Source organism: Musca vetustissima, unplaced genomic scaffold, assembly GCF_032173495.1.
Source record: "Musca vetustissima isolate MV318-11 ecotype Yass unplaced genomic scaffold, APGP_CSIRO_Mvet_v1 utg796, whole genome shotgun sequence".
In the NCBI taxonomy this organism is placed as follows: domain Eukaryota; kingdom Metazoa; phylum Arthropoda; class Insecta; order Diptera; family Muscidae; genus Musca; species Musca vetustissima.
Window position 1 is genome coordinate 29,931 of NW_026878527.1, and position 19,701 is coordinate 49,631.

Below are 19,701 nucleotides of genomic sequence, written 5' to 3' on the forward strand. Positions count from 1 at the left end.
TTTTTTGTGTTCCTTCCTGATTTGTGGCTAAACCCGGAAAAAAATCATAATTATTGGAGGAGATTGAATCGTTTTATACGAAAACTGCATGCGCATCAACTGATTGCAACGAATACGCGAACTTTATACTTTATAATATTGATTATTTTTATCTATTGTAATGAAAAATATATTTGGTAATTTTTAAAGTCAAAACTCTTAACTGAGGAATCTACCGATATTTAACAATCATCTAAAAGAATTTGTAAAAGTAATCGTCACATGTTTCAGAAGATCTAGACGAAGCAGTATCCCCTTTACCATACAAAGAAATAAAAAATTGAAAAAAATGTATGGCAATTGAAAAATAAATTTATTTTATTTTCAGATATTTTCATGCTTTTATTTGTTTTTCGCGACTATTAAATCGTATTTCAATTTGATTTGACTAGTATGCAAAGAAAACAAATGTGTTTAACCATTTGTGAAGCAATTCGCAAATTTCAACAAATAGGAATTAATTTATATTTGAAATACACGATTTAAAACGCTATAACTTTTGTGCGCAGCATCCGAACAGATTTCGAATCAGCATATTTTCCTTAACCTATATAGCAAAAATCATGAATGTGCTTCAAAAGAAAAAAAAATCGACATTTTTTATGGAATTTTAAAAGAATTTTGTAATTTCCCATATGTGTCATTCCAACTTTTGGTATAAGTTCCATATCAAAGAAGCCTATTTTTTTTAAGTTTTTAAAAACCACAAAACGACAATGATAACAATTATTATGTACATTTTATTAACATCTTCTTAAAATTAGTATTTTTTTTTAATAAATATTAGTAAACTATCGTTAAGGTTTCATAAGGTACTACTGCTATACATATATCACTTGTACAGTAAAGAATGATGTGGATTTTCTGCAATCGTTCCAAAGTCATCGTAATAGGCGTATGTATCGGAATTGGAATAAAGCGAGTCATAATATTTGTCGGAGTACCTCACACTGTCAACTGGAACTGGCGATGAAAATTTGCCAGCTTCTTGACACGGATGCGAGTTGTAGTCCGGTAATTTGGGTATACTGTTGGGTTTGTAATTCTCATTTTCCAAATCTTGGATTGCCTGCGAGTATAATTTCTGAAAGTGTGACGGCAAGTCGGACAGGTCCGTTTCAGGCGATGAGTAATAATAGGTTTCGTGTTTATTACGATATGAGAGGTTTGGCAAATATTTATTGTCGTTATAGGCGTTGCTCAAGTCACGGCCATAATTGTGGGGTTCCGAAACTGAGCTACTATAGTAAGGAACCGAATTATACACTTCGGCTAGTGGCTTTTGTGCACGAACACTTGGAGGAGCTTCATAAACTTCAGGATGCTCATACGACGGTGGTGGATGGGGGTGTGGGTATGGTACAGCGGGAACTAATTTCCTGCTATGATAATACGTCGACTCAATACGGCCTTGAGGCAAGGGCTTAGATACCTCCGTTATCTGGATTATTTGACTTTTACTTTGTGGATTGTGAATAACTTTGCGACAGAACTCCTTGCAACCGGTTTTACATTCACAGTAGCACTTTTTATAGGGATCAGTGTCCGACGCTGTCGTTGTAGCCGGATAAGGAGTTGTAGTCGTAGTGGTCGAAGTAGTTGTAGTTTCCGTTTTAGGTGTACTGGTGGTAACATAGGGCGTGGTTGGATAGGTTGTGGTACTATTCGTTGGAATTTCATCGCATGGCACTTCCTCCCATACTTCCTCTTCACATTCGAAACAACTGCTGGGATATGCCCCAGTCGGTGTGACCGTCAATAGACAAAACGTCGCTGCCAAAATTAGTTCGGTACTTTTCTGGAAATTTAGTCAACAAATCAATTTCCTCTATCGCATTATGTTGAGCTGTAGTAGATCTACTTACCTTTGTTAGCTGCATTTTGCACGTTCCATAAATAGTTTACAATAGCCAAGAAGACAAAAAACTTAACGCAAAGAATGACCGATAACAACTAACAATGGCCAAGAACTAAAGAAACGAGGTATGTTAACAAGTCGTTACTAGCAGCAGTCTAAACTAAGTTTATGGCAAAAGCAGACGTTTTATAAGCTCTACAAAATGCACGAGCTGGCGGAGCAAAAAAGACTCTCAATTCTGAACGGAAGTTCGATAAAGAAGCACGTTTCATTGTTTAGCCAAACATTTGGAGACTAGGTGTGAATTCTGTGCGTGAGTGAGTGTGTGTGCGCACTCTGACTCCATTATTACACTACACGTATGCCATTCTATTGCCAACAATCGCTTTGTAGTTAGGGGTTCTAATCAAGGGGCAAGGGGTTACTTCAGACCCTAATAGTTCATTCATGGATTGCTTCGCTCTCCGGATCAAACGTACGACCAAAGAGCAAAGTTTTAACCTCTTCGAGAATTATTTAAAATTTGACGGCAACTATAACAGTCAACGTTCTTTTTAAACGAAATTCCTAAGCGGAAGAACGTGAGTTGTATCATCTCATAGTTATCGATTATTCCGCCCTCGATTTGTATCGTGTAAATGACGGAGTTGTGCTTTTGTCGTTATTATTTGAGAACAGCCAAATATGCCTATTTAGAGTCTTAACGCAATTATCTAAAAAATAGGTAAAAGTGCGTTCAGATTTACAAACTCCATTCGATCTCAAATGTCACTTCCATAGTGTATACGTCAAATATAATCCACTGGATTTGTGAACGTTTTCAAAACGAATTGATTATAGTTTGACTCTTTGGGTTCCGATTGGGAGGCAATCAATATTGGTCCACATTTAGGTTAGTGTGGTTGTAATTTTCATTCCAATGAATGTCAGTATAAAAAATCGTCCAGGCTGAAGTAAATTCACGACTTTCTAAAACACAGATAGTTTTTGGTAATGCTTTTAAAAGATTTTATTGATACAGCAGCAACAACAACTGCATATGACTCATCGTTAGTATTATATACCCTGGTACAATAATACAAGATAGGACAATATATAGGTTGTGGCTTCTTCTGTCAAATATAACATAAGCTCTGTCTGTTTACTCGATATTTGGTAACAGTTGTTACCAAATGTTACTAAATGTTGTCTGCTTACCCAAAAATCCAGTAAAAGAGAGTCAAGTGAGAGAGCAAGTTTCACAGTTCAACAACAACAAACTTACTGGAGTTTACTGAAAGAATTTTATTCAGTAAGATTTTGCAAACTCAGCGTTTTTGGATCAGCTGTTTTATGACCAAACACAAAAATTATTCAAAACATTTTTTTAATTTGCAAAGTTCAATTTGAAGTTAAGTTGTATAAAAATTACTGAAAATGGAAGAAAATTCGTAAGTAATGCAAAGTTTCATTAAATTAGAAACTAATTCCTTATATATTTTTAGGAAAGTTCCAGATAGAGGGCAATGTATTGGTGCAGGAAGCTTAAATGTTCCCGGGGAACATACCAAATCAATTTTTCTTTTATTGTTCATTTTATTTTTAATATTAAATTCAATACAAATAACTGTGTTTGTCCTTTGTTTATTTTGGCGCAAATCAAATGTTTTCTTGAATCAGCTGTTTATTTGCTAAATCTTACAAAATGTTATCTGTTTACTTTTCTCAGTAAAGGAGCCAAAGAGACTAAAAACGGCTTACTCTCTGTCCTTTGTTTATTTTGGCGCAAATCAAATGTTTTCTTGAATCAGCTGTTTATTTGCTAAATCTTACAAAATGTTATCTGTTTACTTTTCTCAGTAAAGGAGCCAAAGAGACTAAAAACGGCTTACTCTCTGAACTAGAACTTACTGAATAAATGTTACTGGAAAAGTAACCAGACACACCTATAAATATACGCAATAAGTGGTTGTGCTTATTTGACATTTTCAACACATAACTAAAAACGCGAATAATGAATGAGCTCCTCCCAAAAAGCATTTCATGGGGATACCATGAAATGTTTGTTTCGTCCATTACATTCAGATGAACATGGTAGAAAATCATTTTCATTTCATATAAAATAGAATATATTTCAATTTAATTTTAATTTTAATTTATTTGACTATACACACACACACACAAAATATGTTTTTTGACTTTATCCCAGTTGTTCAAAAAATATCAATTATCTTCTATTACATAGTTACATAGCTATTTATTTAGTTATTTTATATCCAAAAATGGAACACAAAAAAGGTTGTTTGATTTATTTGTCGATTGAAAACGTTTTCTAGGTATATCATTCCAATTCAGTAGTTATTGGTAATGCAAAGGGTAATGAATCTACACTTTTATAGAATACATTTTTGAAGGCAAAACAAAACAGAAACATTGTTTTCTCATTTAGACTTTTTAGTAATTTTCGGATATTTAAAAGCAAAAGTCTATTAGAAATTTGTTTTCGCACAAAAATGCTTGTGATATACCATATAAAGTGATGAACTTGAACTTAAAATTCAATATTCGAACGAAATATCGCTCCATAGAGGTCTTCAACACACCAATAAATGCTCCAGAGATAATCTACCGATTTTCTATAGTTGAGTTTTCGATGACAAGAAGGCCTTCATATATAAATCTATCTTTAGTTATTTCTAAATCTGTTTTTAGATTTAGATTTGAAAAGCACTAGGGTGTACAATACTAATTACAATAAATATCAATATTATATTATAATAAACATCAACGTGTACAGAATTATTTTTATAATATATATATTTTTTTAATTTGTTATATATATATATATGTACGTAACTAGGCATTTGGTTTATACTTTGTATCTACCCAAGTAGCTGACTATAAGCCACTAGTCAAATGTACTACCGAAATGGATGTATACTGGTCACCAGTCAAGGGCATGATGTAACTAGTGGTAGTTACATGTAATTAGTAAAATATATAGTTCATAAGCAGTTACTGGAACTACTGGGATAGATCACAACACGTTGAAAAAAACTTGTAATCAGTATGTATTCTTGTTGAATTCTTTTGCAGCAATATTTATCTTAGTTTCGGCTGCATGCTTAAGTGTTTTGCACTCCATTTTCCAGTTTAGAGCAAACTGATTGTCCAATGCCTTGCATGGAATTACAAAGTTGACGCATCTAGTGTTTATAAGTTTGGCTTTTAAAATCGGTACCGCTTTAAACATTTTGTACATTACATTAAAAATTTGTACGGCACATTCAAAATTTTGTTTATACTTTGAAATAAATATTCATATTTGACCGAACAATTGGCACTTTGTAACAGTAATCTTTGAAATAAACAAACAAAACACAACTGTTCGTAGAATTATTATAACCAAATAACAAGAGAATTGAAGTTGAATGAAAATACACGTCTCAGTGTTTAATGCGATAATAATTGCAGATTCAAGTTACAGAAGAGAATTCATCGAAATCGTTTAGACAATTGATAAATATCTCAGGGTTGTACGGCCTACGAACGTTGCATCTTAATATAACTCTGATTGTAGTTGATAAGCCTACAACCATGATGCAGCAAACAAAAGCCTTTGTTTATGTCTCGACGATCTATCATTTTTTTCTTATAATATTTCACATGGTTGACAACATTGCACATCGAATTCAAATAGAAATTACGCACTTTGACAGTTAATCGAGACATCATATATTGTGTGAAGAATGGTTTTAAATAAATATTTTGAAATATAGGCCAAATCGTTTAATCACCTTCCCTGTAAAACTGTGGCATTAACCACCAAGGGGTAAGACAGACTATAGTTTCTGATCTCGCGACTGATCATCATCAGTTGAATAAAACTGTATTAAGGGCGGGCTTGATAACTCCTCACTGGATCATTGGAATCCGAAAATTCCAACGGTGTTAGAAAGAGTACATGTCTGGCTCTCATACAACAATTAACAACAATTAACAAAATGGAGGAACTTTGCATTTTTTTTTTTTTTTTTGAAAATCGATTATTTTTGACCACAAACTAAGTTAAAAAATAAATGAAGATCTTGACCGATTGGTCCAGAGAAACGTGTCAAAATTTGAAACCGATTGGATTATTAGTTTTTGAGTTATCGTACCCGCCATTCGAAAAACACTGCTTCGAAAAAAAGGAATTATTTTTTTGCTGCGAATACTGAAAGCCAAATTATAGCCACTTCAGAATCAATGTAAAATTACAGTTCCCCCAAACTAGGCTTGTATATGGAGGCAATACCAAAATGTGGGCCATTACTTTTTAATGGTAATATTTTAAACCTTATTAGCAGAGATGGTCCGTCAGAAACAGTGACGTAAATGCCACAAATTTCCGACGTATAATACACACAAAACCTTTATTTTTTTGACAAAAAAGCTATTTCCATTAATCAATTTGGAAATTACCACATGAAATTTCAACATATTCTTCTCCAAATAGCTGTAGTCAAAATAGTCAGATATATGTAAAAATAATATATATTCTTGAAAATAACTGTATATGTTAATAATATTCAAATAAATGATGTTTACTACATTTATTACATTTTATACAGTTATATGACGTTTTCGACGTTTACATCTTTTTGACAGTCGAAAGCCTAAAAATTCGTCACACGGACCATCCCTGCCTATTAGAATCCATAATATAGAATAATTTTTGATAGGAAGATTTCCTACCTCTGGATAATTCAAAATATCAAATTACATTAAATCTGGTTGAAATACGTGCCCAAAAGCTTTTAAATATCGAATATTAGGGGTACCGTTATATAGGGCTACCCTAATAAAAAAATCCTAGCAATTGGTCTGTTCCAGTACTTTTAATAGTAAAGCTAGTAAAAGGGAAACCATTTCAAAATCGCCCTCAGAGTACAAAATAATTTGAAAAGTTCGGGAACGCAAATCTATTAAACATGCCAAAAGTAGATTGTAATACTTCAAAATCAATATAACAGCCAATCAGAAGTTGGCATTCCAGTTTACCATTTTTACTCGGAAAAAATGTTCGAGTAAAAAGTTTACAAAGAGAACGTCATTTTGTTTTGTGTTCTCTTAAATTTGGCTCAATGTTTTACCAGTTTTGTGGGTTCATGAATGGTTTTCGAGTAAAAAGTTGCAAAACTTGTAAAAGTAGTAGATTCTTTTAGGTTCTGGAACGGAACTAATGTATGTGAAATTTCAATGATCTGTCTTCAATATTGCGAGCTCGATCGTTATTTCTACACACAGACGCACATGGCTAAATCGACAGAGAATTTTATTCTGATTAAGAATTCTGGTATTCGAGGTGTTGCAAAACAAATTTAATATACACTCCACCTTGTTGTGGAGGGTATAATGCATTTTTAAGCACTTCTACTCACTTTCTATAATTTTTGCAAACAAAATCTATAATTTTTTCTCACACAAAGTTTTGGCAACATTGGTGATAAACAACAACTAAATTTAAAAAATAATATAAATAGTGTAATTCTTGGTTTTACATTGAATAGCTTCTATGTTTAATAATTATCCATGTGTGAACTCATTCTTGACATACTGTATCACAAATAAAGTGAATGGCGAATACTATTTAGTCCAGTCCTTGTACAACTTAATATTTAAACTGAACATATGTATATACAGTGTATATATGGACTATATAGACTCATTATTTCACTCTGGTAACTCTCCCACAAACCGCCATAAATTTGAATAATTACAAAAACTAGGCTGTGATTCCGTAGAACTCTGCAAACCAAAATACCACATTTTAAATATTTGGAAATATGCAAAAAATAAGTTTGAGTAAAATTCTAAGTGAAGTAAAAAATTTCGAACCCCTATTATACATATGTCGCGAATTTCCAAATATGACTAAATACATTTTTTGTAAACATTTACATTCGTTTAAAATTGAGGTATGTAGCACATTCCAATGAAGCACCAATGACTCTACAACACATTTTCATTTTCCCTTTGTATAATTTGATTTTCCAGTTTTTTTGATTGTTCACAATTGGTCGCAATCGAGTTTCGATCCTTCTTTAATGGTTTTACTTGAGCCCCTCTTTCGCAGATATTCGTTCGTTGATTATGCCATCGATGATTAATGTTTCGACATTTCAACTCGTTATTTTATCCCAATAATATGAGAAATATAATAGCCCGACGATATTCATCCATAAATTCACTGATCACCACGTATGGAAAATAGTTTTAAATACAATTCAAATCACATACTATAACAAATTATATTCTCGATGAATGAATCTGACGTAAAACGTATTACAGTATCGCCATTGACGATTAACCAACGGACTTACATTTAAATATACTCAGTAATTGCAATTATTTTGCTCCTAACAATTCGTATTATGTAATTAAAAAATTCTGGCAGTAGCAATATATCGATTACGAACGAAATGTGAATTTGTGTCAATAGCCTCCGTTAAGCGTCGTTATACAACGTTCAACAAAACAATGCGGAATTCTTTCGCAATATAGAGAAGAATATTTTGGCAATTATAAAAGAGAAAATGTTATGTATTATTATTTGCTTATTTAGCATTAATTTAATTCATAGTTAATTTTTTGAAAATTTTATTCGCTTATAAAATATGCACACCAAAGCAATAAATTCTTAAATCACGTTTTATTTATTGTCAGCCATATAAATGTTTGAAGGCATTTCAGTTGAGTATCTGAAAGCTTCAACAATGCACGTGATATAAAACCACGGGAACATACCAAATGTTATAAATATAATCATATCAAAGAAACAAATCCCTTTTAGAACACGAGTTTTGATCTGAATTTGTTGGTAACATTGGTCTCTGCAGTGACTTAAGAATTTTTTTTTTATAGAGGCTTACTAGAGAGATCCGTGTAGTTCAGTTCTGGTTATATTGGCTTCCTATATATTTTGTGTATGCTTGAGGGCATGTAGAACCAAAGATAGAATTCAATGCATCGAATACATCTTACGTTTGTAAATTGTTTAAATGAAGTGAAATTTATAGCATAACCAATTGCCCATATCCCCAAAGTCCGTTATGTATGATACTAACGCTCTTCTGCTTCATCACACTTCGTAAGATTGATCGCTAGTGCGGACTTTTTTAAGTTATTTGATTAGTTATTATATATGTACCACATGTCTTGTTGAAAATACATATTATACAAGTAGTATTCTTCAATAGCAGGCAAAAAAAAAAAAACGGTTATAACTCTCCGAATTGACATTTGTCCGAAAATTGAGGCTACACCGAAACCTGGACCGTATCTTACGCTTAACCAACGACGAAACGCGTCGCATAATGGTTGGAATGTTCATTGCAACTTCGATCGTGTCGCTCATCTCGATATGAAATAAACGAAAAACATTTATATGAATGATCTTTCTCCGTAAAAAGCCATAAAAATCAGCATAGCATCTCTCGATTGTTGTCCGGCGCCACCTTCTTCCTAAGGTTGCGTTATACCATGGATGAAAAATATTGTAGGTTGTATGAAAAAAGCCCGTCACTACATGAAAAATCTGCTCTGAAAAGGGTTAAAAAAGAATTCAATGATCGTTTTATTTCGTTAAACTATTTTTTTGTATTCCGACAATAATTAATTGTTGTTGTTATGTCTACTTATGTTTTAAAAAGTTTTTATCTGAATTTTTTAATTTTCGAACATTTATGTTTATTTTTTTTTTAATAAATAAATTCATTTCTCATATATATGAATATATATATATATATTTGAAAATAATCACTGTACAAACCAATGTCATTCTAAAATTCCAAGTTTTGATTGAAGCTGGGGCAGTTTTTAACATAATGACTTCGTCCATTGAAACAGTAATAACATATTTAAACCGAACTTAAAGTATGCCATATGCATATTCAGTGTAAAGGGTACATCTGTACCCAAACATTATAAAATTAAAAAAATTATGAGGTAACTGCACTGGGTATTGCATAAACTTCATCCTTTTTTACCTTCTTAATGAGTATATATACACTTTTATACGAAGCTAGAATCTATCGGATCACTCAATTTAGTGGTTCAACTTAGTAAGGTCAACATTTTGAAAACATGTAAATCTCATACACCCAGAGAAAAAATGAAAACATCCGTATACAAAATGAGCACATACGGCGTCAATAGTGCAGCAACACCGTTTGTGGTCAACTTGAACACTGCATTGTCAATTTGATACCAAGATTTTAACAACGGTTTCGAGCACGCATGTGTACAAATTGGCACCATCTGTGGCCCGAAGTTGTCACCATAGCGGTGTCGAATGGACATTCTTCGGTGTCAATTTTGAAATACCCATACCGTTCCATTCCCATTTTGTTCCCAGAGTAATACCAATAAAAAAAATATTTTAATTTATTTCAAATATATTTTATTAAATGAAAAAACATCAGTTAACACATATAGCATTTAGTTAAATAAATCAAATTAATTTCATTCTAAAATAAACTATACCACTATTCATACGATATATGTGAAATGGGGAAGTAATAAAATCTTTAAATTGATCCCATTTGTGGGTACATTATATCGAAAATATAGCATATGTAGTAAAATGTAAAAAAATGAAAATTAATAATACTCACTAATTCGACTGCCCTTGCATCGGATAACTTTGGTCATTCTATAAAAAAATGTTTGGATATTTAACCATATAAGATATTTTCCATTTTTCTCGAAACGATCCCCAATTGTCACACCCCTATTTTTTTTAAATAAGTTTTCAGTGATTTAGCAACCGATTCATCCACTTCCACAAACTCTTTTATGGATTCAGTGGTGGTGGCTGACTCTGAATCCATCAGCTTTCTGTACTTAGCATAAAGCTTTCCACTGTACTTAGCATAAAGCTTTCCACTTGCACTGTTTTTTCCCTTCCTTGAAATGTAATAATAATCCTGTAAGGAAATTGTTATTGTTATTAATTATGTAAACAATTGACTAAAGCATTTAATCTTACCCTCATGTTATTTTTAGTAAAAAAAAAACGGAACAAATTTGTTCCAATAAACGCTTATAATCTTCAGCGTATAGAACAATATTCCTTTTTAAGGTACCTTCAACAATATCATCTCTTTATTCGTCAGATATTTTTTTATTATTAGAGTAACTTCTGGTATTGTGGACCATGCGTCAAATGTGGACCACCCCCCATATCTAAGAAAATGCTTGAAATATGGCAATGCCGCCTTGATAAATGTTTTCCTAATTAGTGAAAACAAACATCAAACTTGGTTTTTAATAAATAATTGCAATGTTGAAAATTTAGTAGGTGAAAATGTAGCTCTGATCTTAAAAGTGTGACTTGAAAATTTTTTAGCACAATAGTCGAACGATTTTGTAAAATAGTCGAACATTTTGTTTTTCTCGAATATAAAGAGGTTATGTGGTTTTCTTGTTTTCTTTAACAAAAATACACGTTTATCTGTAATTACTTTCGGATATTTTTACATTTTTATTCATTTTTGAAGCCGATAATTATTTTTAAATAAAAATATTCAATGTCGGGTAATGTGGACCACTATAAAAAAGTGGGACATTTTCATGAGGACGAGTTCGAAACAAGGGCGCATTTAATATGCGAGGAGGTATTCTATCCTCTGAAAACTCGATATCCGAAATTATAGGTGCCTCGGTTGGATAATGAAGCAAGGACCTTCAAAATACCGCAAATGGGGTGGTACCCTTAAATGGGGGCTATTCCAAAACATAAACCCATTTATTTTTGCATTTATTGTTACCCAGGAGTGCAATAAATTGAAATTTATCACAACCAATCCACAACCTACCTTTACCTTACTGCTCCTCATTACCCACACATACTGGTCCACATTACCCGCCAAGTTATTTTTATTCGCAGTTTAGAGCTTTTTGAAATATAATGCAATAACATTTTTATGGACAAATATATATAATTTTTGACCTGGAATATAATTAGCCAACAAATCTACCATGCTGTGAAAACAATTTGTTTTTATTTTTTACCGTTGTTACGCCCACAATATTAAAAAAAGAAAATGGTGGTCCACATTACCCGAAGTTACTCTACTACTATATTCAAGCGCTAGCAATTGCATTGCAATTTCCTCCAACAATGTTTTGAGATCCTAAGTTAGAGACACGCATTCCTTGTGGTGGTATCGCCTCCTATAAATCATCTTTTTTAAATACTGCAAACTCCGAAATATTACCTGTGACGCTAAAATATTCACAAAAACTGTAAGTATGACATATTTGAATTCGTAGTAAATATAATTTACTTACATTTCAAGTATCTATAAACAGACTCCATATTCATGGTAGGCAAGAATTTTATAAGTTGTTCATCGTCATCAGCATCCTCTGCAACTATGGCGTTTGAAATGTATGTATTACTGACCAGCATAATATCACCGTCGATTTCCACAAACTCGCCAAATATTTCATTTTGTTTTGAAACTCGATTTTTTGTATATTTTCCATTTTTTAATTTTTTTTTGCACAATGCGTCTATTCTCTTTCAGAAACACGATAACAATGAATAAAATACATTCAATTGGCACGTGTTGCTGTGGATTTCGTTGTCATATTCTCGAGTTTGACAAGATCCGTTGTGACATTCTCAAATTTTACAACAATCGTGGACAATTACTAAGAATTGTAAACGCCTGTTGACAAATGGACAACAAGCGTTGCCAAAACAAAGGTGACAACCATGATGAAAAATCGACAACGAATGGTCTTAATTACGCAACGTGTTTTTTCCCCTCAGTGTATCAATTGAGTGGCCCGAAAATCCGAAAAGAATCGTCATTATTTTCGAGAAAGATTCAAAGGCACACTCTAGGAGTCGGAACTATATGGAGCAAGGGAACTATATTAAGGAACTAGTTACTTTTTAAAAAAGGAACGAGAAAGATCGATGCGCTTCGTGAACTAGATTGCCGAATTCTACCACCTTGATTGCAGCGGACATGGCAAAACAGTAAGAATTTCAACAAATATAGTTGCCTGAGGAAAAATAAAATAGCTTGTGTTTCTTAAACACATCAATACACATTGCCTAAAATACAGTAGTTTTGTTTAGTTGCCTTGTACATGGCTGCACTTTGGATTTAGCTGCCCAAAATACATTCATTAGTACATCTTCTCAGATTCCCTCTCAAATATTTCGTTTAAGCGCACAATTCATACCTGCTCATTTAAGATAACAGCTCAGAATATTTACACATTTTCCTTTAAATACTTAAAATGTTTCCATTAGCTGCACAGGGAATATCAAATTACGTCGTTATTTATTTACACATTGGGCGAAACCACACTCAATGACTATAGGTTTTGTCGCAATAAATATACGCGTTAAAACAATAGTCCTTCTTCAGGTAAAAATAGTAGAAGTTGTATATCATTTGCGTTTGCAGATTGATTTCACTGTTAATGTATTAGTTACGTGGTTGCCTACCAATAGGCTCTCAATGAATACCGAGAAAACCAAAGTTAGGTATTTTGGCTACATGCGAGCGGATTCAATAAATGTTTCCATCTATAGTTCGCCTATATATGCTGTAAGCTCCATGAAGTGTCTTGGATTGCTGCTTGATAGTGATTTGGTGTTTTATGTGCATGTTAATTTGTTAGTGTCCAAGGTAAACCTTATTTTACGAAAGTTATACTGTTTGGACGTTGCCTTGTCGAAAAGTATTAGGATACAGGTAGTACATGCGCTGATTATGCCTCACTTTATGTATTGTGTTGAGATTTTTGGTGGCAGCTATGGTTTTGTCCTGCGCAAACTTAGGCACTTATTCCACAGAGTAATGCGTTATGTGTTTGTACTTAAGTTGCGTGATCATGTTTCTCCTTATTTTAAAAAGTCGTTTGATGATTTCCTTTCCTTAAAATCAGATGTATGCTTTTTTCTATAAGGTTTATAAAACCCAAACCCCTTCCTCAGTACTAGAACTATTTTCATTCAGTAGGTCTGTGAGAAATACTCAAATCCAAGTGCCTCGTTTGAACCCTTTGTTGGAGAAGCCTTTCCATGTAAGGGTTGCTCGGGTGTTCAATAGTTTGCCACAGGTTCAGTGTTTCGTTAAAATGTTACAAGAAAAAGTTACTTCAATATTTATAGCTGATTTATCCTATGCTTAGTTTCATATATTTTTATTTTTCGTATGTTTTAATCGTTAATTAATTTTAAGCCTTTGGAGTAGTTCATGTATTGTTGTTTATGATATGATTAAGTGATATACTGTTAATTTTAAGCTTTTGGAGCAGTCCATGTAATGAACTTTTTTCTAATCGCTCATGGCCCTTTGGGCTAGGTTCTCGTTTATGAAATAAATTTCATAAATGTGGACCTTTTGACTTTTAGGCCAGGAAAGTCGATTTCTGAACCATTGTGAGACGTCTCTATTATTTTCTTAAACGATTTAAAGTGAGTCTGAATATATTGAAAATGTAACCATCACCATGGTAGATTTTTTTCTAATGTCTAATTATATAGTTTCGTAATGACAACACAAAATAATCACAAATTTCTATCTTTTTTATATTTTCATCTTAACGAATAGATGTTTTTCTAATTCAATAAATAAATAACCTATAAATTAATAAAGTAAATTAATTACACCCGTACTATATGAACTCATGATGTTGTGGGTTGAGTTGTTGCTGCCACATCTGACTCTGGTTCTTTTCCCTTCTCCTTTGGAGCAGCGGTAAGAAATGATGCGGATCGATACAATCGTTGAAAATTGTTTAAACTTAGTTGGGAGGGATCATCAGATAAATTATAAACTTCATTGTAAGGACGTTGTTGCGAATCCCGGAATCCCGTATTCGAATGGAACTTAGAACCTTCGGCGTAAGAATTGTGCTTCACTGCGCCACTATTGTACGACAACTTCAGATTCGTATCACTTCGGTTCGGTACATATACCCTGCGGTCATCATGAACATTGACCATATTTGCATTTCCATCTTTTGTGCGGGTTAATAAGTTCGAAGTTTTATAGCCGATAGCCGTTGAGTGATATGTTGGTTTATGCTCTTCATGTTCGTCATAGAAGGTATACGGCTTTGATTGACTCGAAACACTTGTTTGACTATCTGAATTGCAGTTTTTCCCCTCATCTTTATGCTGTGACTGGGGAGTGGCCGAACGATAGGCAGCGGGATTGGACCGAATCAGCTCTTTGTCTTTTTTGCGAGAAACAACAAAATTTACTTCTGCGTCTTTAGTCCGACTAGTGTAAACTTTAGGTTTCTGGCATTTCGATTTTATTTGTTCACTTAGCAGCTCAAGCTTCTCTTTGGTCCTCGAAAGTTCTTTCTCGATATTTTGTTGCATGATCTTTAGGTCCTTTGTTGTTCCTGGTGCTTTTAAGGATTGCTCTGTAGTTGTGAATGTCAATGTGGTATCTGCTGCTTCGTCTCTGTAATTCGTGGTGGCATTGACGATCGATTCAGTGGTCGTAGCTACCGGTGTAGCGGCAGTTACCCCAAAGTCTTCAAGTGTATAATTTTGGCTTTGTTGCAACTCATGCAGATGTCGGTGGTAGTGCGGTTGATCGGACGTTATGATTTCCGGTTCATCGTGGGGATTTAAAATTTCATAGTGTGGTGCACCCAGATCATAAGTCACGGCGCCTTGTTGATAGACACCATTTCTTAGGTTCCTTGGATCTTTTGCGGATTCCCTTAAATAGTAATCATCAAGCTGGTGGTGGTGGTGGGTCTGCAAATGGTTTTGATGCATGCCTTGATTAGGATAATAACCACCATTGGGGAAGTGTAATGTTCCCGGCTCAGTTAGTTGTGGTTGCACTAGATGAGAATTGTAAACTCCTAGTGGCTGTTGGTAATTGAGAAAATTGGGCTCTTGCAGTTGGTATTGTCCTAACTGAGGATATATGAAGTTGCTGTGCATAACTCCATTGTAGATGGCAGCCGGAATTGTTGGCAAAAATGTGCCATAAACCACGCACATGAAAACTCGGACGACCATCATAATATCTACTAAGCGGCGCGTGTCAAAATCAATTAATAACCTTTTCTTTTCGCTTGACTCCGACTGCACTTCGTTACGTAAACACCGGGTTCTAAACTCTGAACTATTAGCGCGTTTGCTGGCAGAATAAATAAGTAACATCTTGGTTCGCCTAATCTGATTTTCAATCAGACTTTGCTTATCATCGAATTGTTGAAAGGTGATAACCACGTTAGCATCCAATGACTGTCACGATCATTGCACTCAGCCCCACTTGATTGTTAGCAGACAGAAAATATGATAGTGTGTCAAATAGCGGACAAAAAAATTACTCTCACTTTCACAACCGGCAACTGGGCTTAATCATATCGTTGGCAAATATATGTGCAGTACTTAGGGCTAAGGGAAATTAAACTTTACCGAATAATAAGGATATTCCAGGTGGAATAAGTCGTACTGCCAATGTCATTTATTTAAAATTGGGTTTAGCTTAGAATCTAACGACATTCAATATTTAAAAATACAAATACAAAAATTTATGAAGAATTTTTATAAAAAAAACAGTAAGCAAGGGATAAAAGTCGATCGGGGACAACTTATACCGTATGCCACATCAGCAATAAAAGCTCTAAAAGTCTTATATTAGCCCAATAAACCATTTCATTATTTTCTACAACTTATTATACGCATTCTTACGGTTGGTTTATTAAAGAGGCAAATACGAACACTTTTATAACTGTGTGTTAAAACGGATAAAATAGTAATTGTGTTGGCAATAATTAGCTGAATGATATATTCGCAAATTCGTTTACTAATGACTTATGTTCGCAATATTTATATAAGAATTTTCGAAATAATACTTTCAACGTGTTAAAGCACAAACGGTTAGTATTGTAATCGTATTTGCAATAGCAATTGCTATATATTTCGCCGGAATAACAATTTGGCAAATGTGATTAAAAATGTCTTATGCTCGTTTATTTTATTCTGCGAGTTTAATTTGCTGAGTTAAGGCTAAAAAGTGCCTAAATAAAAATGTTCAAAAGATGTGCTAGAAAGGAAAAAGAGTGAGCCCAGCCTCAGTACAACAAAAGCCATAAGAAGTAATTTTTCACCTAGATATCCTTGACAATTTACCTTACTTTTCAAATTTTATAGATACTGTAACTTCCATCGGATTGTGGCGGGATGTTTCCAATTTGCGATATAAATAGACATGAGTGTACACCAAAATATTATCCATGGACGAGCATAATACACTCATCGTCTTAAAATGAAATAACATACCGAAATATTTACCAAAATTGAAGGGTTTATAACAATCTTACGAAGATATGCTTTTTTCAAACATGATTAGAAAACTATATTCTTTTAAGCTTAATTTATAATAAGACTTCTATGCATATTAACCAGCAATATTATCACAAGGGTTAAATTTTCTTTATTCTATAATTATGAAAATGCAATAGTAATCATAACTCCTTTCTAAGCTTAAGACTTATGATAATAAGTTTGTTACTAACTTTTATAATATATACACATTTTATTATATATATTCTATACTTAATTTGGAAGTATATGGGCATTTCCGGCAAAAGGTAAACCAAAGTCGAACAATTTGTTCCTTTAATTGTGCTGAAATATGTGAAGTAACGGGAAAATACAGCACAAATATAGCACGGCCGAAATAAAAACAGCAAAATCGAAAATGTAGCATGAGTGACCGAGAATATCCTTCGCAAGTAAAGGATATGCCAAATTTTGAAAGTGCAATAATAATGATATCAAGCAATGATATCATGTTCATGTAAAGAATATTAAAAGTTCAAAATATTCACACAATTCGAAGAGTTTTCCCGTAATTAGCAATGATGGCTAAAATCATGTATATTTGAAGTCGCGTGAGTGACCGCTCTATTGTGGTTTTTATCTCAAACGTTAGAAAAGTCTGTGCAGAACTTCATCTCAATAGGACAAACATTGGGACGTTGCTGTACTATTGCGAAATATATATGGGCAATATTGTCAATTTTTTAACATAGCTGAAGCGGAGGTTCACCCCTTTATAACTCGGGAATCACTAAAGTATATGAAAGAAGTGAATAGTTTTGGGTTAATTGATCTGCCGTTGCCAACTTATTATGAAATTGACCTTCAAACTTTATTTGGGTGGAAGCTGTGTCTACTTTAATGTAAAACCAGTAAGGAAAGTAGTAAAGTCGGACTGGGCCGACTATATGATACCCTTCACCACTTTGGGTATATTCTACATATGTATCCTAACAGACGTCGCGTTTTTGTTATATATCTATATCTGAACCAATTTCAGGGGAACTTGCCAGAGACTAATTTATATTAATTCAGTACATTGTGTCAATCGGCCTAGCTATGGATCTTTTCACGAAGCTTAGCAACATCATTCTAGACTTAATTCAGTACGCTATGCCAAAATTCGTGCAAATCAAAAGATTTCCAGGGACATTAGTGGACTATTTACCTAAAATCGGGCGAAACTATATATGGGAGCTATATCTAAATCTGAACCGATTTTCACGAAACTTTGCACACATTATTTTAGACTTAATTCAGTACGCTCTTCCAAATTTCGTGCAAATCGAAAGATATATAGGGACTTTGGTACACCATTTACCTTAAATCGGACGAAGATATATATGGGAGCTATATCTAAGTCTGAACCTTGGGCCAATCAAATGAGCTTTGCCAAATTTCATCCAATTCGGATTATAAATGCGACCTGTACTTTGTTCACAAAAATATATGGACGGACAGACGGACGGACATGCGGAAATCGACTCAGAAAGTGATTCTATGCATATTCTCAAAAGGAACCATATGTCTATATCGATTATTTTTGCCTGTTACAAACATATGCACAAAGACATAATACCCTGTACCACAGTCTGATGAAGGGTATAAATAGGTTGAGGCGAACCAATTTTTTATGTTCTCTATCGATTTGTGACTAAGCCACCCATTTAACGGTCTTCGTATCAAAGAAAAACTAGAAGCCTACAAAATGGGGACTACGTCTCTTATGTATCAATTTTCAAAATTTTAAGATTATTGTAGTCGCGAATCTGAGTAATTTGATATATATATATATATATATATATATATTGTGTATGTAGTATGCACAGCTTCAGAGTAACACTCATCCAAATGTGAAAATTTAATGGGATCAAATTTCTAAAAAACCTATTTTTCTGGCCAAGTTTTTAGAATTACGCAATTTAGATGCAATTTAAAATGTATATTTCATAATATAGTTTTATTTTAAGATTTATACCTATTTATAGAACCCCAAGATTTATACGAAGGGTCTTGCTATAATCCAGAAGGTGTATACTTATACACAAAAACTGATTATTTTTATATATGTACATTTTCGGCGAAATTCGGGTAAAATAGAAGAATAACCCCAACATTTTTTCTGAAAGTTCTAGTATAAAATTAAAAAATAAATATGATGACATTATTTCTTCGAACAAAAACAAATATTTTTCCTCTATATCTTGTTTTGTTGTCGCTGTAATTTTGATATCATTTGATACATCGTGGTATTTAGATTATGTAGATATTTTTAAATTAATTTTTAGCATGATACGTGTCATTAATATAATGACAATATTAACGTAATCTCCTATATTTTTATTATTTTTCTCATATTTCGCGAAGATGTGCAACTTTTTCGCGATGATTATTATTTTACGAAGGAAGATATATTTGAACGTTTTTGGTCAATTTAATAAAACGCGTAATTTTA

General features: G+C 33.2%; 1 protein-coding gene across 1 annotated transcript; it reads right to left on the minus strand.

The window, feature by feature from the left end:
• Positions 1–871: 871 nt before the first annotated feature.
• Positions 872–1,919, minus strand: LOC133323262 (uncharacterized). Its single transcript, XM_061532204.1, has 2 exons — positions 1,905–1,919; positions 872–1,837 (listed from the first exon to the last, which is right to left on the minus strand). Exons 1-2 carry the CDS (start codon positions 1,917–1,919, stop codon positions 872–874), a joined length of 981 nt encoding a protein of 326 aa, XP_061388188.1.
• Positions 1,920–19,701: the final 17,782 nt, after the last annotated feature.